Source organism: Netta rufina, assembly GCF_964035555.1.
Source record: "Netta rufina genome assembly, chromosome: 2".
Taxonomy (NCBI): domain Eukaryota; kingdom Metazoa; phylum Chordata; class Aves; order Anseriformes; family Anatidae; genus Netta; species Netta rufina.
In genome coordinates this window covers 5,075,314-5,102,692 of record NC_140124.1, presented here as the reverse complement: position 1 = coordinate 5,102,692, position 27,379 = coordinate 5,075,314, and the positions used below count along the sequence as shown (strand labels likewise).

General features: G+C 40.2%; 1 protein-coding gene across 4 annotated transcripts in view; it reads right to left on the bottom strand.

Moving 5' to 3' along the window:
- CTDSPL (CTD small phosphatase like) overlaps positions 1–27,379 on the bottom strand; it is a 78,918-nt gene that overhangs the window by 12,692 nt on the left and 38,847 nt on the right. For 2 of the 4 annotated variants that reach the window (XM_084281986.1, XM_084281984.1), the window contains exons 2-5: positions 23,237–23,391; positions 16,182–16,214; positions 9,483–9,584; positions 4,505–4,561 (exon numbers count right to left, since the gene is read on the bottom strand). In XM_084281986.1, the coding sequence (XP_084138112.1) occupies positions 4,505–4,561; positions 9,483–9,584; positions 16,182–16,214; positions 23,237–23,391 (347 nt within the window). The remainder of the gene's footprint in view (positions 1–4,504; positions 4,562–9,482; positions 9,585–16,181; positions 16,215–23,236; positions 23,392–27,379) is intronic. The other 2 variants (XM_084281987.1, XM_084281985.1) reach the window with 1 other exon arrangement.

Here is a 27,379-nt window from a genome sequence, read left to right as displayed (position 1 = left end):
AGATTTGCTCCTCATTTAAATGTCCCGATAGCAATAAATGCGGCCTTGTCAGCGGAGGCCTCACCACATTCCCCCTGCCAAAGGCCCCAGCTCCCTCACCCCTCTCTTTTCAAACAGCGCTGTTTTTCCTTCCAGAGCAACATTTCTTAATACCATGGCTGGATATTCCCCTTGAAATCGCTTTGAGAATTCCTACTTAGATCCTGCAAGCGTCCTCGTATCCCGGGCTACAAAATCCCTTTGGTTTATTTCACATGAAAAGCTTTCTTCAACCAACAGTGCAGCTCTTTTCTCCTCTTCCTCCTCGTTTGGAATTTTTTCCCTTCACTTTGTTAGCGGCTGGACTTGAATCTCAATGCCGCATGGTTATTTGTGGCTTGGCTTTTTCCTCTGCTGCCTGATGTCTTCAGTTTAAGTCTCTAGACTAACTGGCTCCTGGCATTTTTCTGAGATTTATATACTGTCTTCAGGGTATTAAAAACAAAACGCCATTTTTTCTGTACTGCATGCTCACTAATATCTTCCTTATCACAGCAAGAATTAGCAGAATACAGTCATTTTTCACGAACCTCACTGTTAAAATGCTAAGGCACGAATCAGGCGCCAGGCATGTTTTCACAGGATTCTGCATTTACAGCTGCTAATGGCAGAACCCAGGCAATTATCTTGAATTGTTTTCAAGCGTGTGGTGTTTCCACATACAGTTTTTATACCTCAAAGCAGTCTTAGCCTAAAAAGATGGAGTATTTGTAAACCAAAAGAGAAACCCAGCTTAATTTCAATCAATTAAACAGGTCAGAAAGAATTGCCTTGCAAAACCGAATTCAGAATAACGCAATTTTCAAGTAACGACAACGAAATCAGCTCATGACATCTCAAGTTTCTGTTATCTCCTATGTCTTGGGGCAGGTTCATCTTCTTCGTGGAGAGGAGAGCACAACACGCAGGGTCTTGAGCCGTGTCTTTCTGGTCCACCCTGCCGTGACTGCCTCCCAGTGCAAGTAACCAAGAATAGGCCAGCAGGAATGGATACAGCCTATCCTGGATTACTTGAACCAGGTGACAGCCCATTACGGAATTTTTGTCCTTTATAGAAAAAAAGTTTGTTATTTGACCAGCATTTTCACCCACCGTTAAAAACAGTTTGTACATTATATTCAAAATAGACTTATTAAACATCTCTTTAGCTTTCTGTAACTAATAATAAGCAATTAGTTATTCAATATAAGAAAATGACTTAAAATATAGTTTTACTCTGTTAATAAACAAATGACATTCAGGAGCAAAATTCCAAATAACACCAAATCAAACTCATCCTGGCTGCTCTCCTTATTTTTGGGCACTGAGAGGCACAAAGGCATGGCAAAGGCCATCAACTAATTATGAACTAAAACTAAATTTGAACTAATCTGGGGGCAGCGTGCTCCAGGAGAGAGGACACGTCCTTGCAGAAGTTATATCGGTACCAAACAGGTTGAACATCTTTTCTCCAACCACTGCTTTCATCCTCGATAAACATCCTTTAAAGAGCACCTTCAGTCGCAGCACATTTCCCTGTACTTCCCACAGCTTCTCCCTTGTAATTTGGCAGAACAGGGGACCAGCTCTGATTTCCTTTTATTCAGAGAACCGGAATTAAATTAAAAAACTGGCCAAAGTAGTGTCAGTTTGCATTGAACTGTGCTTTTTTATCTGTGCCGTGATTTCCAACACAAAGTGGGGAATTCATCTCCAGTAACACAAGCTGCCTTGTGGATGGGCACAGCCTCTGCAGGCATCTAAACACCTTTACAGAAGGAAGGAGAGGTGCCACACAAGTTATTTCCTCCCAAAATTAAACAGCAAATCCCTTCTAACAGATGATGCAAATTTGTCTAGAGATAGAAGGATGGGAGAGGGCCAAGGGGTGTTCAGAAAAGCTATTTTTTAATTGAGGAAAGCTGGTTTGCCCAAGCACCCTTTAAGATGATGATCCAACAGTCCTTTTTGTAGAAGAGCAAGAGCCTCTCTCACCTTTGGATTATAAAGGACATAAGGGAGAATAACTCCCCAAATTAAGGGCAGCCTTTTTTCAACACCTCTGCTGCACAACAACAACAAAAATGTAACACCATGAACAAATCTCATTAGATAAGGCAGCCTCAAATATCTTGCAAGTGCACAGCAATACACAGGAGGCAAACACGAGTTCACAAGGTAAAAAGTAGCTTGTATTTTTGGTATAGGAAATCTGAAGAAAACCCAATTCCTTTCCAAATGGGCACTTCTGAAGCATTGCTCTCCATTTGTCTTCCATGAGGTTCTGTGTAAAGCAGGGTTCAAGTATACCAGTACTCTGTGAGACACCATGCTACCGGTCCAGTCAGGGACATGTGCTGCTGATGGTTCAGTTTTGCATTTCACCCATCCCAGGGCATTTCAAATATTTAAGTATTTCTCTAATCTTTGAGTACATAAACCCATTATGAAAATGGACAAGCATTAAATAGACAGATTCTGACAGATAATAAAAGTTGTTGGTATTGGTTTTTGTTTATGCTCTAAGTGAATGAAAAGATTACAGGCTTGAAGTGGGAATGAGTTGTTAAAAACTCTACAGCCTGTGTTAATAAACATCAGACTAAGCCAGAATGTCTGCTTTTGCCCTTCAGATTATTACACTTTAAAAAAAAAAAAAAAAAAAAGATGGCAAGATAGCAACACATTACTTTGCCTTCAGAGGTGATTACAAACAGGGGAATCCAAGACTTTGCCTGCTCTGCATATTGTGTAAATTAACTTTACTTCAAGGATCACAAATTCCTTACAATTAACTTCACTCTAACCACCCAGATTTGACTGAGATGTTTTACCTGTTTTAGAGATTTTGAATCTGCAGCACACAGGGATTAAGCAATTTCCTGAAAATTATGCAGAAAGTCTCAAGCAAGGCTCATCTGAGATTGACTTCATTTGACCTGCTCCGTCCTCTGTCCTCGTCATGTTTAGGGTATGCACAAACCCACTCCCCTTGATGTGTTCCTCACTGCACCCCACAGCTGAATATTTAAATTACAAACAAACAGAAAAACTAACCAAAAAGCCCAGTCTTTTGTGGTTTTGTTTTGAAACATAAATGTCTAATATTGACAAGCTAGGCGACTGCAGTCCTAAGTAACTCAAAATTGTTAGGCAATCTGTTTTATTCCCTTTCAAAACCATTCCAGAAAGCTTTAAGAGCAAAAATGTGTGTTACAGCACCAAACACATTTAAAGCCCGAATCAAACGAGGATAAACACTACTGCAACACAAACCTCCCAGATCATCACATACACATTTTAAACATTCAGCTCTGGCGAAGATTATAGGTTAAAGTACCTTAAATATTGATTTTTTGCTACATAAAAGAGGCACAGTACAGAGCAACTATCACTACTGACTGATATTCAGTAATCATTTTAAGACTGACAGTTACATGGATGGTTTTCATAACAGGAAATCAAACAAAATTATGAATTAACTTTATGATCTGTCAATTGTTCCAAGCAAAAATACCGACGTATTTGTCTGAGTAAAAAATAATCCATATAAAAGACAACATTTCAGAAATCAAAGTATTTAAAATCTCCATTGAATCGCATCCAGGGAAGATTTGTAACTTAAACCTACAACACAAGCAACAAAAGCTGTTTCAAGCAATTTGAAACCTTCAGGTATCAGAAAGGCCCAACTTCACAGCAACTGGTGTGACCTGTCTCCAGCATGAACTTCAATGTCTAGCTGCAGAGGAAAATTTACCGTACTGTAAATTTATTTCAACCGAATAAAGACACCAAACTAAGGTACACGAAAGGGACTGATTTTCAAATTACGGGCATTTTGCATTCACTGAAAACCGTTTCACAGAGTATAAAGTAAAGTTCTTGAGAAACAAGAAATAAAATCCAGTCTTACTGCAATTTTGCCTGGACATTTTAAAGATACTTAAGTTTATAAGGAGTCCTAATCAGAGGAACCTAAATTACTTACACGAAGGAGACAGAAATTGCCACAAAAAATGAAGAAACGTCCACCCTCCTTTACACACTCACAAAGCATTGGCTATTTGGACTAGTAACAGACATTCAGACCTACTTCTGTCCATTTCCCTGTGGAGGGAATGCAGTATTCAGAGTAATTTCTTCTGGGCCTAGCAATGTTTGAAAACCCATCATGAGATCATTTCCCATTTGAAAATGTTTTACAATTAATTGACCAGGAGTTAAGTATTGAAGTCTTGAAAGAGATACTCTACAGAAGAGGAAAAGTGAAAATGGAAACTCATGAGATTTCTACTCTGGTAAGAACTACATACCTGATCAAACAGGAATGCTTGCCTAGATGATACACTCCAGAGCACAGCTTTTGTGTTTTGCAAAAAAAACCATGTCATTTGGTGTAAAATAGCAAAGGGAGAGAGGTAACACTGCGACAGAGAGGACACTTTTGCTACCAAAGCGATGTTAAATGAACAACAGGGCTTACCTGATGTATGGTTCCATCAATCTCAACAGGAACGATGAAATCAGCATTGCTAATTGGCTAGAAGAGATGACAAGAAAAATCATTCAACTTCAAAAATGAAATCATTCCAGGGAAAATTTCAGAGGCATAAAACAAAAGTGCACTTAATTCTGGAGTTCATAAGCATTACTGACTGCACAGACCCACTCCATGTCTGTGTCCTTTGCACACAGAAGTCAAAACTTGTAGGCAACTGTCTTCACCAGATACCACGTTCCCATCCTCCCTCATATTTTTCAGCTTCATACAATGCAATAAAGTTCACTGCTCGAGTAATCCTCTCTACTTCTGAGCATGTGTACCAGGATAAATATCTATTTGAGTAACTCTTTCATCAAGTCTGTGTGGATGACCACAAAGAAATTCTGTCATTTGAAATTCCACATATTCTACTCTGGGTCATCAACTAGTAATTAATTTAAAATAAAGGCAGCTGTAAAAGTGGAACCTAAATGATATATTTGAATCAGGAGCTACAGAAAGGAAAGACTTAAGTCATTTAGGTAAATGATTCTCAAGACACGATACCTGAAAAACATGCTATACTAACCCAATTAATCATGCAAAACAGCATTTTAATCCTAAAGGAAGAGCAGGCACACCCTAGCCAAGTCCTAGAAACCATTTTTCTAGCTTGTTGGATGCAACTCATTTCTTAAGACTTAGTGTGAAAAAACAACAGAAAAACAGGCAGAAAAATGTCCTTGTAGACAGTTTGAGTACATAGTCTAATCCTGGCTAGGCAGTGCTGGTAACTGGGGGGCACACAGTTAACATTTGTTAGTTTAAATGGACAAACTTGGGTAGAAACCTTTGGTGTGGCTCATGCATTATGACTGGGATAAGAATATGATGTAAACACGCCTGGCTGAAGTCTGTACCAACTCCACGACCCCACAGCTTGGATACAGCCGAAAACCAAGCACATTTTGATAGGACTGAGTACCAGACAGTATGCTTCACAGGTAACAGCCTAAAATGAATGCCAGGAGTACTGCTAAGCTTATGCTGGAGAACACCTTCATGCAGCTCTATCAGACCTGGTGGTGTGAATCGACAAAAAGATCCATCTGAAGAACCATGAGGAGCATGGCACTAAAGAACTGCCATTTAGGGCATTGAAGGGTGCCAAGAAAGCAGAGAAGCAGACAAGCTAAGACGACTGAGAAGCAAACTCAGACATTGGTGAGCCTTAACAGATGCTCAAAGAAAAATGGAAGGAAAGGGAATCCTGCAGCATTAAGCTGCAAACAGCCCTTTGATGCCCTTTCAAAAGGAGATTTTAACTCCACTGTCGAACAACTTTCCTGTGAGGTCAGCAAAATAACTGGAATAACTTACACCAAGAGCAAGACCCGCCCTCAGTAAGCAGTACCGTGGAAGCCGGTCTGCTCTGACTTCTGCAAGCTGCCCTGAATATGGTCCTGCCAATAAACAACTATCAGCAACCAAACCTCCAGTGCTGGACAACTCAATCCTTATGATACCTGCTGCACAAGCAAGGGCTAAAGAGTTCCGCAAATACCTGTAGATACAATCTACACTGTTCTTTAGCTTCCACCAAGCAAATATCGAGATAGACCCACCTTTTCTGCCTCTGAAAAACAGAAGAGAAGCTCCAACTGTTACCTGCACGGAGTCCCTCAGCCAGAAAAGACACTATATTCTTCTGCAGTACCTCTAACAGCAAGAGAACAGGTACATAAAAATGTTCTGAAGCTTCACCTTAAAAGAAACCCAAATGAACTTCCAATAAGACCCAGCCACCAAAGGTTTCAAGTGGTTGCCAGCTCTGTGCATACTTTGAAGAGACTTGCAGGCACTTGCATAATTTCTATATGCATGACTCCCTGAAGCAAGATAAATCCCTGTACCGGCAGAGAATGAGTAGGTCACTGCAAGCTGCAAAGGTTTTGAAGCCCACCGATAAAAACAAGGCTGGAACTGACCCTCCTTACCAAAGGGACCAGCAGCTACCAAAAAGGTGTCAGAGAAAAGCGTATCTTGTTTAGACAACTCAGTTTTTAACAACAAACAGGCCTCACCCTCAAGACTTTGTAACGCTAACCAAAGTACTCTTAGCAATGTATTTGCTTCCCCCACTTATATTTGAGGTACTACATAGCTGTGTTGTTGGCAAAAGTGACAAGGAACTGAGCGTGGACTGGGGTTCTGTGCCTCACCATGATGGGAAGACAGCAAAGCCTGCAAGAGTTTGCTGGCTAAGGGCTTCTGGGGTGGCCCACACGAAGCACGTACACGTCCCAAGTGGGAACTGCACAGACAGACCGCGAAAGAAGACAATGCATTTTCATTTAAAACTCTTTGCTTCAGTTAAAACTGTCTTCGTTTAATGAGAAGCTTCAGAGTTTTAAACATGTTCTACAGAAACGTTTCACAGCCAGTTTTGAATACAACTACATTCCAGACTTGCATGTGGTTTAATTCATTTTATGCAAGACAATGTTTACATCTTCTTGATTTAGTAATTTATGATTTTTGCTTCTATTATTGTTTTATGATGGGAATGATAACTGTAATGTCTATCTATTCCTTTTTTACTCCTGCCAAAGCACCCCAAACTTTATTCCTTTAATATGCATTTAACATAAAAGACTAATATCTCTTAAAGCTTCAAATATGCAGGGGCATAAAAAGATGAGAATTACCCTCCTTCAGATGTTGCTGCTTTCATAAAGGAGTACTTTAAATACCCTGCATCTCTGGTTGTGTTAAAAAAACACAAAAAAACAATTATCTGCATTTGAAATACGAAGCCTATTTCATAACAGAATTATGAATTCTAAAACATGTGTTTTAAATAAAGCCTTTTGTATTGAAAATCACAAATTTATGTATGCTCTTACAGCTTTTAAGTAGGGACCTGCCTGGGTAAAGCAGACACGTTTTAGTGAAAAACATCTACAAGAAACTGCACAATTATTCAGGCAGAGCAGCGTGCATATAGGTGTCAAAAGCCCTGGTCTTTTGGAAATCCATCAGATTTTTGATGACCACAGTGGCCTCATTTCGGTATCCTTATGAAACAAAATCCAAACAGCACCACAGAAGCACACTGGACAGAGTGCCAGACACTGAACAACTTCCAGCTGTTTTGTACAACATTTACTTTTCTCTTAAATACCCCCATCACGGTGCTTCACGTTAAGATAACGTGACGATGGCCCTAAGACTCTAACGCTACAGAAATTCTAATGTTTGCCTAATGTTATTTACCTCACAGAAAAAAAGCAGTTTTCTTTTCCCACAGAAAACACTGAACAGTGTTCAAGCAGAATAACCTTTTGATTTTTTTCTTAAATATCTATTTAACATCTTCTAAATACCCATTAAATATCAAAACACAAATAAATGGGATGATTAAATTTGAAAACGAGCCCACTGAGCAAGCACTCTGCAATAAAGGCAAACCTCAGTCCTACAAGAAAGGATTTACAATATGTCAACCATTAAACATGTATTTCTTTAAAATGGTTAAAAAATTATTAACCACCTAAATGGTGGTAAATAAGCTCGTTTTCTTTCAAGAGCCAGAAAATCACAGCAGTTATCCACAGCATACAGAAAGCAGATTCCTAGTTTTACATTCCAGATAAAAATAATGAAGTATTAGACTTAGTATTATGTAAATTTAGACTTTTACATTGAGCTTTCCCTTCCTATTTTTGACTCTCACTTAATTAGGAAGGCATGGTCCCTCCCTTCCCTATCCAGATGTGATGATAATCTCCCTGCAAAATTTTGAAGTACGACTTCAGTCTGGGTACAGCAGACAGGGAGCTGGCACTGATGCTGAGAGGCCCCTGTACACCACCACAAATTGGCATATGCCATTAGGCACAATAAAGAAAGAGAAAAATTTGAGTTTCAGTTGGAGGCACAGCAATATTTGTTCTAGTATCTCCATATAAGGTCTTCTTTAAGTCAACAAAGGCAGAGCGTTGCCAAATTTTAACCACAACATGAATTACGGTTTGCATATTTAAATGCTGGCAACTAAAAACTGCAGGATTAAAATGCTGAATTTTTGCTAGCAGTGAAAAATGGAGTGCAACCAGAACTACAAGACTGACTTTATGCTGACTCTAGCTTGCTGCTAGTAAGGAAAAATACTATTGATTCTTAAAAATTCTCCAGTATCAAAGTATAGACCTATTCCTTTTATAATGTCTGACATTTAATAATCAGAAATACTACCAGTACTCTGAGCCAATTTAGATTATTATTTGGGTAGTACTGAATTCTCTGATTCTAACTTTAGACCTACTTAAACAATAGAAAAATACCACTACTTCCACCCCATGCTGAATTGTGAAGGGTTATACAAGTTGCTTCACAAGCTGACTGAGTCATCAGCAACAGCTAAATGCTATTTGCTTTCCTGCTGTGAAAGCTGAATACTTAAACCCAGTTACTATGACCAGAACAGCAGCCTGCCATTTGCCTACCCCACGATCCACGATGCAATCTTCTTCAGTAATGGAGCACAGCAGTCACTGGTGCCCACAACCTACTGGTTTAAGCTCTATCTACCCAGCATAGAGCTGAATTTCTACACCTTCCACGCTCCGTGACTAACTATTGCATCGTTTAAACATCAAAAATGAAAATGTATTGTCAGAGCAACAAGTTCTGTACCTGTTCGATGCTGTTCCTTGTTGGGATAGTTATGGTCTAAAGCTACAAAGCTAGTGACCATTCAGAGCTTTGCTTCAGTCTCAGGATCAAAAAATAGCAGTGTCTGTGGTACCCCCCTTAAAACTAGGTTAGGATGAATAATTGTAAAAGGAACAATGAGAACTACCAGGCGTCCTGGGAGAGCCTGCAAGACCAGTTCATGTGCTAAGAGGCTTAACAGCTCCTACAGAACTTCCCTGGCAGAGGCAAGGTGCAAGAGATCGCTTTCGAATGTACTCACCTTAAATGAACTGTGCACTAAAGTTTCATCTAAATCAATGACCACACACTTCTTCCCATAGTCTGATGCTGTCAGTTCTGGCAGGAGGTATTTAGCTGGTGGCTAAAAAAAAAAGAGGGAGACAACAAAAAAATGTAAAACCTCTATTGAAGGGGCACTGTTCTGCCAACATTACTCTTCCAGTAGTCACTCACTGGGAACTGAAATACATGATTCAAAGTTGAATGTATTTCTGGGCTCGCTGCAAGGACACATATGGAAATCAACGGCTCATGCAATGCAGATACCGATTTTTTCTGTTTTCTAAAACATTTAGAATGTTTTCCAAAGCACTCGAGATGAAAATGGTAAAACACCATCACTAATTGAAAACAACAGTGAAAAACCGGACATTTGATACAACGACATCTCCCAGTGGCCCTCTTTCCAATGCCTCAGTTTTAGTCGCTGTTGTTATCATCCTGCTGCATCAGTGCTATTTCTGGCCACGTCACATCGATGGACATTTTACACAAATTCTGATAGCCATGAAAAACACTGAAGTAGAGAAGCCATCCCGAAGGAAGACAGCACCACTGATTTTACCTTCCAGAACACATCTCCACTCTAATTTTTACCACTTACGAGGGTGCTGACCAAGACCTTGGATAGCATTCAGAATCAAGGTATTAAGCCTGTAGTAACGAAAGCTCTCTTAAACCCAGGCTCTTCTGCAGTATGCTGCCCTTATAAAAAATGGTACAAATTACATAAAGGAAGAATTGACTTTTTTTTTCCCCCCTGAAATCAGTGCAGTCACATAGTCTTCTATCGTTCAACCCCCAATTGAACATCCCAATCTGCAGCTGACTTGCATTATTTTAGGATTCTGCACTGATTAGCTCATGAAAGAACAGACATGGAGAGAGCCCTTCCATTTGGAGCTGAACCACTGCTGGCTTAAAGAGGTCTTTTTTGATGAAGGAAAAGGACTGGTTTTATAGAAAAGCATCAATAGGGAGAAGCTCGAGACCAAGAGGAAATTAAATCAATTAAGAATATAAAAAAAATGGGACACAGAACTCTAACTTCATTCTCTTGCCATCTCTCTATCTGTTCTATTCAGATGATGTTGCTCTGGTAAGGATGCATCCACCCTGTCCTTTGTTCCTTCTGGATACAATAGCCTTTTGTTGAGGTGCTTTCGGAGACCTGAGGTCACCACTTGGCAGAGAGCAGTGTGACAACAGATGAGTAAGATACCCACTGAGCGCATCGCAGCAGCAAGCACATATTCTCCCTTAATCACTGATTTATTTTGGATGTGGTCTCAAATTGATAGATACTGGCCAGCAATGCCTAGCAAGGTCTTGTTTAAATGAAGTAGCTAACGAATGAGACTCTGGACTGAGAAAGAGGAGTCCTTAGCTAAATAAAGCGTAAGTTACTAGGCAATTTAGCGAGGGGCTCACTGAAACTGATTTAGCTCCTTAAAATTAACATCACTTTCTGGAGCTAAGAAAACAGAGGCTGCCTTGCTTACAAGAGCCACTTGTCTTAATACATTTCCTCTGAGCACACATCTAACAGTGACCTTTAAGAAAACAATGCTGCTGCTTAATGCCTGTAAAGTGTGCATCCATCACAGTGATCTAATGGGACCAAAATTTACACAACACCCTTTCTAGGATATAGAGTCCCACATATACATTACTTCCACAACTGCTTGAGCTCCAGCTTGGCTTGCTTGCTCGGCAGCATGCTAGCACAGTAGACCAGGACCAGTTCTAAAGAATTCAGGTTTTTCACTCCTACATCAAAACCTTGAAGGCATTCCACCTACATTTTTCATCGTAAGAAGCATCCAGGCTTACAATCTAAATAGACTAAAAGCTTATCAGAAGAAAATTACATCCACTTAAAGACAATCTTCTTCAGAATCCATGCTTTGATACATGTTTCTTGACTGTCTTTGAAGTGAAAGAGGCAGGGACATTCCCCAAAAACCTTTTTTTTTGTTAAAAAAAAAAATAAAATAAAAATTGCTCGATTCATTTCTGTACTTTTAGGACTGCTACTCTTTAGTGTGAATTTTTGAGTGAAGTTAATCTGCATTATATATATATATATGGAGAATATATGGAAATTGATTTTCTTTCATGTAAAAATAGGTATATGGAAAAATGTGAGCACCGTCAGGTCACAGTTATCCTTGTTCTGTATCTGGAATATAATACAGTTGCCATCAGAGAAAGGATGAAAAAACACCAGGGGCTACAAAGGCTTTGGTGAGAGGCCCTGACCTCCTCGCCTGCACGGAGTCCCCTCTTCCTCAGCCACCTCAAGGGCAAAAGCCAGGAGAGGACCAAGCTTACCTGAGGTAGCTGCACAGGCATGCTGGTTATTGTCAGATTTTCTCCCTTTTTTCACTATTACCTTAGAGGACAACGTGCAAATATTGACCTAACTCCACCTAAGAGGCCTACTCCTTCAGGTTTGTCCTGGGTAAGGTCTCCCACCAGAGCAGGTTGCTTTGAATTCTGCCTCATCCCGTTTTCAAAGACACGTGCCCAACTGCTTGTGCATTTGAAGACAGAAGAAATACACTTTCCATTTCAAATCCTGCATCTCTTCTGCCTTCACCTTTAAAGACTGATTTTCAACATGATGATCTACCTGGAAAATGTTCTGAAGCTGCAGGGCCCACAAGTTGCAAGACCACAAAACGTCTGGTGACTCTGGAGCAAAGATGTAATTTTAAGGCTTACAGGCCTTGTATGTAGAATATCAATCCATTTGTTTGCCATTCAAACCTTTTGCTCTAAAAAAATTTCCACATCTTCCAGAGTAAAAAAGCTTTTATGCAGAAAATGGCATTACTCAGTCCCCTCACTGATGGAGACACATCTGAGGAAAGTTGTAATTTCCAGATTTTCATTGTAGCTAATGGTGAAGAGACACTACAGACTGCCACAGAATTCAGTAGAAAAATACTCTGTGGTATCTCGGTACTCTAAGTCCTAGCTTGGTCTTCAATCCCAACAAAAACTGAATTGTATACAAGTTAAAGCTTTTAAACTTGTCAGTGTTTGGGACCAGGTCTCACGGCTGATCAGCTTAACCGACCTTGCAGTGAAATGACTGCTGCACTGTTTTAGTCCCATGTAAATCATGTATTATTGGCTAAAGGAAAATAAAAAAATGGAGGGGAGCAGGAAGACAGGACTTCTGGCTGAGATTGAAGGAGTTGGTGAACAGAAACCTCTCAAAAATTTACTCTACAAAGCAATCATAACCTTTCTTCTCTGCAGGCCCACATTTCCCATAAAAACAAATACCAGAATTTAGAAGCCCTTTCTCTTTGTACTGAAAATGTTGTCTAGTGTACGTGCAGAACATTAATTTGCTGTTTAGGTTCCCTTCAGTTCTCTTTTGTTGTACTCTGCAGCTAACAGCTTCTCCCAGCAGGTAGGCACAGAACACTAATCGAGGGTAAGAGCTCCCCATTAAATCCTCAGTGCCTGGAGAAGCCAGCTACTGTTGTGAAGCAAGCAGTTCACAAACTTCTAGAAAAAGCTAAAAAAAAAAATAAATTATCAAAATGTAGTTAAGGAAAAGTGAAAATGAGATATCCCAATGCTAAGAATTAACTTTTGCAGGGATTCTGGAGACTGTTTTCAGTGCTGTTCCATCATACTGCACTTTTAAATAAAGGAAAAAAAATAAAAGGATACTTCCATCTTTTTTTTAAGCAAATACACCTCTATTGCTTTGTGTTTCCATCTACATTTTCATTCAGAAGAAATGAAAAGAATGAAATCTTCATTCAAAAGAATGAAAATGTGTGAAGTTGCTATGGGTTTACTTTGATATCTCTACTGTACTCTTTTCCAAACAAAGCAGAGAAAAGCCCAGGAAAGCACAGGCATCCTGAGCTACAGCCAACACATTTTGAAGTTGAGTCTTCCACAAAACCCCTCGAATTACTATTCTGCTCATGTGTCAGCTGGTATTTTTTCCTAGTTTTGTGTTTATTTCACCCTTAAAAATAAACAATTTTGCAGTATTATAAAAAAAAAAAATCAGTTACACTGCTGTTTAATTTATGCCTTATCTGGAAACAGTTTCATAATAAACAGAATAAAGTTCACCTTTAAAAAAAAAAAAAAAAAACACACCGAAGTTGCACAGTTTCTGTTTTCTGAAGAACTGGAATGTTTCCTGATTAGCTCTTATCTCTATCAATAACCAAGTGAAAATTCATACCTAAGTTTTATGTTTTTCACATAAAGTTTTATAACTTATATAAAATTTTTTGTTTTTAAATTAAGTGCAATTAATACAGCAAATGCTGGATTCAATTTTTGGATTCAAAGATATACTTCACCTATCAGAACTTCTTTGTTTTGTGGCCAAACAGGTGACCCCAGCAGACTGCCAGACTTTACACGCACATGATAAAACTCTAGAAAACCTCTTATTTTGACTGGAGGCTTCAACTTGCAAGTTTAATGAGTAGAGAGCAGGCAGGGCTCTTTTCAGAGCCACCAAGGAATTCTCTAAACACTTGAAGTGATTACATTTGCGATGAACCCTATAAAAAGTAAACGTCCAATTTAATTGCGACCAACCTCACTGTCTGTTTAAAGGATTTTCTCCTGGTATGCATAATGCATACAGCTCAGCCTATTTCTTACCCACGTCCCCGTGGAGCAGAGCAGCAGGAACTTCTACCTGCCTGGGTCTTGACCACAGATTTCAGAGCATCTCAGAATCAACCTCTGGGCTTTGGTGCTTAGGACAAGCAAGGTCTTGTAAAACCAGCAAGAAGGACTGATTTTGGACTTTTTTTTTCCAAATACAACGCTGGCTTTGCCTCTCCTTTCCTTCCACTTGCTCCATATACAGCATGCTTCGGCCTTGACTTAGAAGCCAAAGTAGTGCTGCTTTGAGAGCAAGAAGCTCCCCAGTGCCAGTCCCTTGACATCCCCTGAGTGTCCTGCTGGGGAGAAGACATCAGATGGCCCAGGAGATGAACAAGTGCATTTAGGCACCTGTCCCCTGAGAGCTGCCTGCTACGACTGCTAGAGTAAGTTAATTTTACTACCTTCAGGTGCTGGGAATACAGTTCAGCAAAATTACATCTGAACCACAATAAAGAACAGAAAAAAAAATAAACCAGAACCCCTTCTCAAATCCTTCATTTTCCTACCACCACCCAAGCCAAGCAGAGCACTGCTCTACCATCACGAAGATGGTGTTCTAGCAAAGCTTCTGGTTTTGTGTCTGTATCTGACAAAGCTGCGCTCATTTGTAATTTCAAAACTGTCTTGGGAATGAACTCTTACACTCAACTCTTGGGTGACATTTTACTCTAGCTCAGAGCCAGACCGTGTTTTACGTTGACTGCCAGTACAGGAGCTACTGCGATCAGATTCTGGTGGCTATGTACAAGGAGGAGTACTTTAGAAATCAATGTTTTAGTTTGGGCATCCAGAATTTAGAATTGGGCATCTAGAATTTAGAATTGGCATCTTCCTAAACCCGAAGCTTTTTATTTTAAGACTTGCAGAGATGCAAATTATGTATGTGTGCTTGTGTATGTATACAACACGCACACAAACGTAGGCATTAGCCATATAAGAAAGAATATCATGTTATTATTAATAAGGAACAAAGAGTAATTCCTAATAGTTCTTATAATGGGTGAAGGAGGAAAGGGATCTTCAGTTTTCACCACCTCCTGACACCGCAGCCCTGCAGCACTAATGGGATTCTTCCAAGAGCCCTTGTACTACTGGGCTACATGAGAAGCAAGGAAAAGAGGGGAAAATAGGATCTTGGAAATACTAAGGTCTTTAGGGCTACCAAGTATTTCCAGAAAGAGGGTTGTGCCAATAACCCCCCACACAAGCAGTGGTGTGCTACTTCCTGGAAAACTCTGCAATAATAAAGTATTAAAAAAAAAAAAAAAAAAAAAAAAAAGGCAAAGGAGCTTAAAAAAGTACTTCCAGCTTTTAAAAGGCCTAAGTCTTTCTCCACATAAAAACAAGTAGAAAAGGAGCAGCTTTTTGGCCAAAAATGGCCATCCCACATTAAATTAAAGGGTTCAGTTTGAAAAACTTGTTCTTTTATTTAGGTTTGAAAAATAATTCAAATGCCAAACAGCATTCCATGTTTAATCCAGGAAAGATAAGTAGGAATACGAGGGCCATAAAACAACAGCTGATAATGAGAGCATCATCTCCAGCAAGCAAAGTAATACAGATATGGTTGGCGTACTCTGCTTTCCTAAAATGGCTTGTTTCAACACAAATTATGGAGCTTCTACCTCCTCTTTTCCAACAGGAGTATTTGGAAAAATAAGAGGAAGAGTTTTTTTGTAGATGTGTACCACTTGGTAACAATGAGTCACCTTTTGTCACTATTAAAATAAACAGCTTCAATTGTTAAACTACTACTACATTTATTTTCAAAATGCTAAAAATTCAGAAACAAATTCAACTGAGATGCAAGATGAAAACCGTATAAAACCCAAACTCTTCTTTTAGTCCGTGTACAACATGTGCAGTTCAATTCATCTCTGAGTATACACCGCAGACAACACAAAATCCTTTTGTTAACATGCAACACAAAACAGACCTGTTAGACTGCAACATAAGATGACTCAAAGCAAAAGTTATGAAAATTATTAAAAGAAAAAGGGATAAAAATACATACACTTGGTATAGGCATGACCTGCATCTGGTCACCCTGGGGAAAAAGAAAAAAAATCACTGTAAGGGTAATGGTTTTTAAAGGGTAGAACAAAGGTCTGAAGCAGTAAATGTAGCACTCAAACATTTTAAACCAAAAGTTCAAAGTATTCAAGAAACCAGGGTAAAAAAAATAAAATAAAAACAGGATCTTGTATTTTAGTTGCTAAAATGGTTGGTTAGTATATCGCTATTCATGATTTTTAGGAGACTGGACTGGTAAAATCCATGCTATGATTAAAAGAGATGATAATAAGAAAGTACCTGTATTTACTGTAACTTTTTCAGCTTTAAGGTCTACTAATGGGTATATCTGTCCCGTTTCACAGCAGCAGCAGCAAGAGGCTCAGCCAGACCTCAGGAGCAGGGCAGAAGCCCACTTCTTGAAGTTAACCTCACTTGAGATGACGGCCTCAGAAAAAAACATCATTTTCAATTAAACAACAGCAAAAAGGCCAAGATGGACGGATGGATGATGACAAAACCTAGGAATCCTGCTTTCTTCAGCCAGAAAGAGGCAGCACTATCAATGCTCTTCTCATAACCTTATTTTTTTTTCCAGTGTGCTTGGAAGCACTGGGAAAAAAAGCAAGATGACAGTCGGGACCTTGGCCAACTTGACGCTTTCTTCTCATCCAGGGACCTGACATACTAAGGCAAAAGACACTTCCTTTTACAGCCTCCAAATGCAGAAATGTTGATCGCAGGGTCACTGACTTAATATGCAAGAGATGTGGGAAGCAGGAATTGCATTTGCTCATCATGTACCGCTCTCAAAGAGATTTGTTTTCTGGTGGGCACTGCACATAAAAAAAAGAAGCTGACCAATTGTTGCTTAGGTAGAAATGATTTTTTTCTTTCTTTCTAATTACTTGGAAAGCAATGGTACTGACTACTGGAAGACTATTTGTTGAAAGGACTGCTTTCCACACTGAACATCCTCTTCTGGCTGAAAAGGTCTTGTGCTCGCTTGTGTTGGAACCTCACAGTGTTGACAAATAAAAAGATGAATGACAAATGAAAATAACTCCATGCTATTTTTACATACCTTTTCTTGCTAAAATAGCAGATTTTTATTGACCTTTGACCAAATCCCAGAGAAGCTGCTGAAGCAGCTGAAGAACAGATACCAGATGAACTATCAAAATGTTTCCTTTAGTAAAAAGTACCTGACTTAAAAAAAAATAAATAAAAGAGCATACAATAAGCTTGGTTAATTCAAATTATCCTCAAGAAAACAGCAAAAGAAAAAAAATAATTCAGCATATTAATGTCCACAGAGTAGGACATCATCTGAAGTTCACGTGCCGTTTGAGAAAGGAGTGAATGAGAATAGGTGCCAGTTGGATCAGCTGGCCTGGGATCAGACCGTTATCAAGGATATGGTTATGGAGGCACAGCACTGATCACGAACCTGTGGGTTGTTTTGTTGTTGGCTTTTTTTTTTTCTTCACTCACTGTTAGACTAAAATACAACCGGGGCTTCTCTTCTGTCAACAGATAAAATAGTATGAGAGGTAGAGGCATACGATGAAAGATTATCTTAATTGTGGGCACAAAAATAGTCGTGTATCACATCAGGTTTTCCCACAAGCTCCCAGAGGCACTCGTGGCGATGTAACTTGCTTTTTGTTTTGGCAATCTCGTGAAACCAGAGCTGCACTCTACGGTATTACTAGAAGCCTGACTTCCATGAGAATCTAGAATCAAGTTGATAAATCCCTTGAATCACTCTTTGCTATATTTTTCTTGCAGAATTTATTATATCATAAAGTTCTTGAGGAAAACAATTGAATTCCCTAGGTGGAACCCTAGAAGTACTTACACAAAAATCAAAATGGTTATGACGACGCTTGGAAAAACAAGCGGAACGATAGATGTAAGAGTCTGCTGGTAAAGTGTAAACGACCATGAACAGACAAATGCTTTTTAAAAACAAAACTGCTGTGGGAAATTTTAAAAAATGTCCTGCCTCATTTCCTGATGCCTTGGAACAGGAAGGGAAGTAGGTCATAATGCTATCGTTTGAAATAGATGACAGATGACTGCATTTGCTGAAGCCTTTCCATGAGCTTCTCATGCTGGTAATAGGACAAAGCTCTTAAAATGCCAAAATTTCCCCATTGCGTAACTAAGATATCCAGGAACTGATTTGTCCAGCCACTGAAATCCGTGTTTTTCATGTCACGATACATGAGGTGATGAATCTCACCTTTCCCTGAGCCCCGTAGTTTCAGTTTGAGATGCAGTGCTAAGGTAGCACAGGGGATCGATGACTGCCAAGTGACAAACCAAGGTATTTTGCCTGTTTGAGAACAGTCTGTGTGCAAATACAAGATGTTTTGTTTTAAAGAACAACCTATTCATAGAAGAAGCTGATCAAATGAACAATTCATCATATTGATTTCTTCAACCCAAGTTTTTTTGCTAGGCTGTTGATAGTTAACATATTACCATCCTTAACCTGCTTTAATCGTTCATTGACTTGGATCGTGGAGCTTTGTCTCGTAATATAGAAGACTTTTGGAAGGCAAAGGACGAGGTCCGAATGAGGAGGCATAGAAAAGACAAATCAAACGGATCTGCGTGGAGATTTTCTTATTTTCTAAACAGATTCATCATACATCATGCTGATGACGACCAGTGCCATCAGACCGTAGGAGTTTCCAGCTCTGATAGCAAGGGTTAAGCAGGAGAAAAAAGTACTGTTATTTATATTCATCTCACTTTTCTTCTTCCACACTGGGGAGTGAGACTGTTCCATGTCTGTTCAGCAAGCGTGCTGTTAGGTGTCACCATCAGAGTCCATGTGCATCTTGCTCCTCTACGACTTTTGGATGAAGGAGATACTTCAGATCTCAAGAAAACGTTCCTTACAGGCTCTGTTTTTCTCACTCCGGTGAACCTTATTCATGTGGGATAGAGGAGGTCCTTTGCCCTGCACTTTCAAGCGTGTTATAAATAGCGATCCCTAAAGCAGAAGTGTTGGAGACGTGACAATAGGTCATCAAAACAGTTTTCTAGCATCTCCTTGGAGATGGCAGCACCCTGCAGCAGAAAGCAGAGGGGAGAAAGACACCTAACGTTTGTAGTGGTTGGGATGGCTGAGATGGAAATTCAAGGACTTGACCTTTCTGGCTTCACTCTTGTAACAGGGAAAGCAGTAGGGGCAGCTGCTGCCCCCAGAATAAACTTTCTTCTAATTCTGTCTTCTTCCCCACTGAGAGTGGATCAAGACCTTCTCCCCTAATCCAGCAAGTATAAAAAAGCCCTTTCCTCATTCACGCTTCATCTTGCTGAACGCGAGCCATGTGCCCGATCTGTATCCAACTGGGAAAGAAAAGCAGAGATTACTGCAGAGGAACTGGGCTGTGGGAGAAATGGCCGCGTGCCGAGAGGCGCCAGAGCTCCTCAGCCACCAGGACTGAAAGGGAAGGGAAGAGAGCCCATTTGCATTGAGCTTTTCCCCCTTTTCCCTGGTTAAATCTCTCCTTGAAGCCTGCAGATGCTCCAGAAGTCAGGTAACAAACTTGGCCAGAATAAAACAGACTCCAGCAGCATGCCCAGAAATTACACACTTTGAGTCAGACTGCTCGCTGCGGAACAGAAATTGAGATTGCTCAGAAGAAAACAAAAACCGCTGCCTCCCTCCCAACACTGCTGCCCCAAAAAAGCTGGCTGGAAGGTCTTGGCGAGCTGCCTGCTGCTGAGAAGGCAGGAAAAAATTAGCCAGGATTTCAGGAGGCTGAACATTGTGTGCTCCCAGTGACACATCGGACTCGGCATCCGAGCTGCAGACAGGCCGATATACCCACTGTAACAGATATTCCATCTTAGAGCTTATCTTTGGGCTGCACTAAAAAGCCGCTGCGTTTTAAGGAAAACAAGCATACAACAGTTTCAGTAAATACAAGTTATTATTGAAAAATGTTGTATCGGAACTTTAGAGACAGAGCGGACCATTCACTTCCAGTATTAGAGTCACGCTTGGACAAGCAGCTGCTCTGTGAGTAGAGGTTTTGGAAAGTGAACTCAATACTTAAAGAAGTTTTTGGGCTTTTTATTCGTTTCTAATGGAGCAAAGTCAGTGCTGAGAAAGTCTCGTGTGCCAAACCATGCTCAGTTCGGTGTTTCTTCCAATCCTATGAAGAAGTGACATGCCATTTAACTTGCCACACATAATCAAGTCACATTATTCGGTAAAACACTAAATGAAGCACTGATTTCATTTCAACTCTTCTTCTTTTTTTTTTTTTTTTTCTCCTAACACAGCAAGAAAAAAAATCTCAGCACAATTACTCAGAACAAAATCTCACAACTCTGTTTTCAATTGCTTTATGAAATACTCTTCGCTGCTTCCCTTCCTTTACGACAGGTTAACATCGAAAGAATGCAGACTCCTAATTAGAAGGAAGTAAGCTTGTCACACCACGTTAAAAATGTGCCAAAAGCAATGCAGAACACTGAATTTCTCTGAAACCAGCACAAGTTCTCTTGGTTTCTTTCCTTCCCCTCCAGTCTTGATCACTAGTTTCCATGTAACGGTTCCATTGAACAGAGAAAACAGAAGGAAAATACATCCAGGCAATTTTATACTCCAGTTTCTAACCATATAACATCATTGTGCAATTTCATTTCCCCAGTTTTGAAGGGAAAGGTTACAGGAACAAATTGCACCATGGTCAGAGGTCACCTGTGATGAATCAATAATTAATACAATAATACAAGAGTGACAGCAGATGTAATGAAGTGACCGTCTGAACAGCAGCCCAACAGAATTTAAACTCTTCTAACCTGGCAGGCAGATTAATGCAACGAGACCTTTAAACAAAGAGCAGAAGAGTTTAGGTAGCGTGTTGTAAAGCTCTCCCTTCTTTTCTAAAGCTGGTTGTTTTGTCCTTTTCGGATGCTTAATTTAGAAGCTGATGCCCATGCTGCATGTACTTTCCTCCAATTTACACATCACCTCCTCACCTAAATAAGATGCTCACTGTAACTCAATCAAACCCAAGGCTCCTGCACAGATTTAGACCACAGATCTTTTGGTAGAAAGCACAGGCCTGACAAATGAAAATATTCAAGTATATCCACCAGTGCTGTTTTTCTGTCTTTAAAAGAACTTCTCTCTTACACTAACTATGCTAGTGCTGAAAATAAAAGCAGCATAGAAAAGAATATAAAGCTTATTAGCCCGCAGAACTGAGATTTAAAATGAAAATGCTACAGAATCTATCTGTACTCACCTAAAAAAACACCCAAAAGCTTAGCTATACTTGTTTCTTTCTACAGAGAACTGTTCATATCGGAGTATATTTCACTGCATCTAAAGAAACTGCACTCATTGGTAATTCTTTTTAATGTATTCATTGGCCTTTTCTGCCCAATTAAGTTGTACTTTGGCAATTCTCTCAATTCGGTGATTTGTGTTATTTGTGGTTTGGGCGCACACAAGGATTGCACAACTCCAAATCACTCACTAAGGTGGTAACAACGTGAGGATGGAAACCTGTGTAAACACATGCCATCACTCGCTCAAGGTGTAAGAAACATTTAGAAAGTAATTATGTGTTTTACGAAATGTACTCTGAAAAATTTGGATTCCAGAACATTTTAACTAAAATTTTCCAAATATTTTTGTTATTATTCTTTAAACAAAGTTTTCTTTCTCTCACTTTCTCTTATTTCAATTTTGCTGTTACTCTCACTTCTACCACTTTTCATTCAGCAGCATAGTGCAAAAGGAAATTTCATTATTTTCCCATTTATTTTCTTTTTCAGGTGAACGTGCTACACACTACTTAAGATTTCCCTTCAGCCTATCCAAGCTAGATTTCCCTTACTTCATCTTCACTAGGAAAAAAGAAGTTTTAAAATACACACACAATTTTTCCCCTTGACAGAGAAATTTTCAGCGCATTTTTACCCTGCCAGTGTATTTCTGGTCTCTGACGCTCAATTTGCTTTTCTTTCCTCTCTTCCTCCACAGATCCTGTGTGCTCTCTCCTGAGCTTTACCAAATTCAAACATCAACACCAGAATTCCCCCCAAAAAAACCCGAAGATATGGGCCAAGTAGGCAAGAAATCAGCCGCATCAAATATGAAAAATTAGTATGAAGAGCAGAGGGGTGAAAAGATGGAAACTTCTTTGCTTTTGTTATTATTCCTCATCATGGATACATCTATTCTCGCAATCCCTTCATGTCCTCAAAAATTGGAGGGGAAAGATTTTTCAGTTTTGAATGTGAGTGCTGAAACACAACACAGCATGGAAACGATGGTACTGCTACGTTTGCACTGAACTGAAATCCATCAGCAACTTAATGCAAATCTGCTCAGCATCATCGGATTGAAAGAGGACATAGAAAATTATTTGTGTTGATTTTACGGTATTTCAAAGCAGTTTAATTACTCGAACTTAATGAAAGTAATCTGCTGCTCTTAACACACAGTGCTTTAAAGTGCTCAAAGTTTAAATTAAATTGACTTCTTAGCTGAACAAAACTATTAACAACCTAGCCAAAGGAGCAAAAGCTGATACCTCTGGTCTCAGCACGCATTAAATGCAGGTGAAGTGGTTAAAAAAAAAAGTTAAAACAATTAACAGTTCTCCCCCTTCCTGGACTGTTCTTACATCACTGGAATTATTTCAATTGACATTGAAAGCAGCTCCACTAGGCTCCATTCAGAAATCCTTCCATCTTCCTTTATGTGCGAAAGAGAACCAAAGCTAGGAGACAACTCAGCATCTGGAGCATTATGAGAAGTCTACATTTTTAGAATGCCTTACTCAGGTTTTTAGTGTTATCTGCATATAAAATACATAGAGCCTTCATGGAAAGTTAGTTTTAAATCGCAGCTGCATGAATGCTATTAGCAATTCATCATCAGAACATTCAGCTTCTCAGTAACTCATTACGGTTACCCACAAGGGAAACCTGTTGAGACAAACTTTTAGAAGTTCAGTTAAACCTTAGTTACAGGAGACCTCCTACGACAGGTAAATAAGATAAAAGCCTGACCTTCTGAAGTCCTCCATTCTCCTCCACCAAAGGAGGAAGAGCACTGGTGCTATTGGTAGATGGTGGCTCGACATTGTAGTCACGAAAGCAGCAGAATAAGGTGCTAAAGATACTTCGACTCCTTTGCTTCTTCAAGCTGATATTACACTGGGACACTGGAAGAAAAAAATACAATAGAAAGAAATTAATGTAACAGACCTACTTTTCCAGATACACAACAACTGAATTTAAGATGCATGGTTATTACCCAAGAAACATTTCTCAAGCCTCAAGATAAGCCCACAGAAGTTTTCCATCATGTTGAGCCCCCCTCCTTCTATTTCAACGCACTCTTTGCTTGTTGAAGTTGCACACAGTGTGTTACTAACCAACCCATATCTCTGCAGAATCCACCCATTTTGTCACATTGACAAAGCAAGTCCTGGGAGCTGCAGGATCGGGGTGGGAAAGTGTTGCTGAGCGAAAAGAAAGGCCAGGACTCCTGTTTGACTTGCTTATTACTTTACCAGGGTTAAAAAAAACAAACAAACAAAAAAACAACACAAATGGGTAAAACAAAAAGTTACACAGTTCAATGAAAGCAAAAGTAGCACTTTTTAAGACCAGAAGTGGTAGAAAAGGGTAACATTGCAGAAAAAGAAACACACACGACACCCAGTGATTCCACTAAGATTCAATCAGATCTTGAACGAAACATTAAAATAAATTAAAAAAGCAGTTCATAAAAGGCTTTAGAGCATTTTAGTAATGTCTGATTTGCTCAAATATTTGATGATCTGTTGTTAGCTAGAAGTTCTTGTTTGCCACGCTGCAGTGCAATACCCGCTGGATTCGGCGTCCAGGCGTGGGTTCCACTTTGATCTTGCACCTCCACGAGGTGCTTCTTTGATGTTCAGCTACACCACACCGCATCACACGGTCACGCCATGGCCATCTTACAAACTAGTTAGCAAGACGGTAGGGTTAGGTAGTTACGAACTACCTCCCTTCCCAGCACCGGCCCCGAGAACGCCGCACAAACCCAAATGTTCCTGGGACAGGCGCACCCATCACCTGCCCCGAGCTGGCTGGGACCAGCTCACCCTTTCCATTAAGTGGAGGAATACCTGAGCCTATAGGGATTAATCGCTTCATTTTCAGAGTCTACGAATGATTTCATTTTAAATATATGCAAGCAAGCCCCAACAAGTTATTTTCTGTTTCTATTCCCAGCTACGCATCTAAAGCTGGATGAAGAGACTGCGAAAGCAAACAACCCAGCCTTCTCCACGGGTAGCACGTGAGCGTGTACATCTCAGCCTGCCAGAGGATGACTATGTGTCTTTAATTTGCTCCTGTTGATCACGCCGTGAGAGTGAGCTCAGGGAAGGAAAACCCAGTTATGGTTTTAGACCTTCAAGCCCTCCAACCAAAACGTGACCGTGGAAGAAACCTTGAAAAGGTATATAAAATATAAGAATAAATATAAATATAAAATATAGCTTATTTATCTTGGAAGAAACACAACACCCCTCACCCCACAGTGAGAGGCTGACACCCTTGGAAGTCCCCTATGAAGACGCATCCATTCCTAACTCCCTACCTCGCCTCCTCTGTTGAATTAAGAGGGAACCAACACAAACACCTACTTTCCTCCCAATACCACAAAGACCTCAAGTGCAGTCGAGGCAACTGGCAACGTGCCTAAATACAAGAAGAAAATGTCTGCAGGAGTTTTGTATGGAGTGGAGAAACCTGCCTGGAGGAACCACGGTGGGCTGGAAGCAGGAGGGATGCGGGTGCATGGATGAAGAAGCATTACCAGGTAGATTTTGACCGAAATTCCACATCAGATTCGTGTCCCTGTTCCCAAAAGTATTTGGAAAAGTCAGCACAAGCTGGACATCAACCATTTGTCTTCCCAAAACACCTCGGACACATGGTGCCTGATGACAGCGATGTTCTGTTCTCCCAGTAGTGCGTATTTCTGTATTAGCTGACGTATTTTTGCCTTCAAGGGAGGCAGTGCTCTAGTTCAGCTACTTTCTGGAACTGTTCCCATATCAAACACTAAACAGGTTTTATAAACTTTCATCATTTAAAAAATCTTGGATAACAGAATAAAGTTAGCATAGGGCACAGATTTGTGCACACGCCTGTTCAAGGAAGCGTTGCACTGCTGCAAAGACACTTGTAAATTGAAACCATTTTTCAGCTGATCTAAACATTGCTCCTCAGTACTCAAACAGAAAAAAAATATGCAAAACTCCACCCATTTGTGATGTACCTACATGTTAGAGAAAAAGGCTTATTCTTGAAGTGTCACGCTCTGTCTGCATCAGATCTGTGGAAACACGTTCACAAATCCCCGCGGACACCCAACGCAGCTCCCAGCCACTTTTTCAAGCAGCACTCAAGAACATCTGTCCTGCAGGCATAAAGAAGCTTGTTGCAGCATCATCAAGGCAAGGAGAAACTCCTTGCTGACCTCAACCACTGAAATATGCTGGTATTAGGAGAGGGAGTGCATCTTGTTACGTACAGCCAGTGCCAATGACGCTCCCAAATGATTTGTGTTTCGTTTATATTTGCCCTCTCTGTATCAATACATGCAGATCTGTGATGCACTGAGCTCTGTTTCACGGGAACAATTTTGATATCCCACACCCGTGAGCCACTCACTTCGCCTTGCTTTCCTCTGATCTACCCGTTCAGCCTTCACTTAAAAATATGAGAGCAATTAAGCAAAGCTGAATGCTTGGAATAGGAATGTTCTTACGCAGCATTCATCATTTGTTGTTCTCCTGGACTTCTTAAAGTACAAGGATGTAATATCAGATTTCATTCTGCAAACAATTTTTATGCGTAAGAAGCCCAGCTTGCACTGTACAACTAAGCCCAGCTGATTCTCTAAGCTGGGACTGAAGTAGGTCTTCAGAAAACCTCTCCGTGAAGTTAAGAGGTTAGTGTTCAGCAGGAAAAATGAGTTACCAAATGCCTGCCTTGGACGCTGCAGAACACTTCTGAGTTTTGTCTTTAGGAGGTTACTGAAAACAGGCAGCACGCAGAGATTAAATTTACCGCAACCACACCACGTTACAGTCCTCGAGTCTCATACGCTAAGGATCAGACCGTGGGTGTCTGGGATGCACAAAGAGCAGCATTAAGAGGTTACAGGGCAAAATCCCAGCTTCTCAAGAGAAATTTTGCTTTCAGCTGCAGCAATGTGCATGTGGCAAGGAAATGCTGGAGCTGCCAGTGACCTCTGGGGATCCTATGGGTGTGCAACCAGGCTGTTGCTCAGGGACGAGCTGCAGCAGCGTCCTTAAATTCCTAACTTAGGGCCTTGGTTGAATATCAGGTCAACTGGAACAGCGTGACGCATCAAGGAGCAGCCCTTCTACTTTTCCTATATAGAGGACTGCAAGAGGCAATAAACAGAGGAAAGACTCAGAACAATATTCAAAAGTCTTGGACAAAAGCTACTGATTTGTCCCAACTGTTTAAGAATACTTATTTTCCTTGACCAAATCAGTTTAGATCTGCACACTCACTTTTACTTAGGGAAAGACTTGTTTTAGGAAAAAAAGTTCCTTAATTCTGCTTGCCATTCATAATAGAGTGGTGTCTCCAATAGGCCTTTCCACTAATTTTGATGTTATTTTTAAAATTAGATATTTAAACCAACTGGTTTAAAGGTTCTGCTATGACTTAAGAAAGCGTAACTTTGGATGCAGTACGGCATGAAAGTGTTTAAGCAGTGTGACATGTACCGTTAACATACCCAGGCAGTGTGCACACAGAAAAGATTTGCAATCTATCTCCTTTTGAGCAACTACAATGCTTTTTGTGATTCGCAATGCTGCCTCCTTCCCCACCTGCACTGGACCAAGCCAAATGCCAGATTTGCATTTTCAAAGAGCTGACAGTCCGTACGGGTAACAGCCATAACCCTGCAAATGTGAAGAAGCATTAAAACTGAACCCCTGGAGGCCAGCTAATCTTAACGAGAAGAGATGAACGGCAAAAGATGTAACCAGCACTCTCAGAAAGTCCTCAGGTAAGCCCAGGCAGTGCAGACGAGAGCTGCGTGCTCAATTCTCCAACAGCCAAGCTGAAGCAGCACCAGCAGGTAATGGAACCAACAGCTGCCTGCAGAAGAGA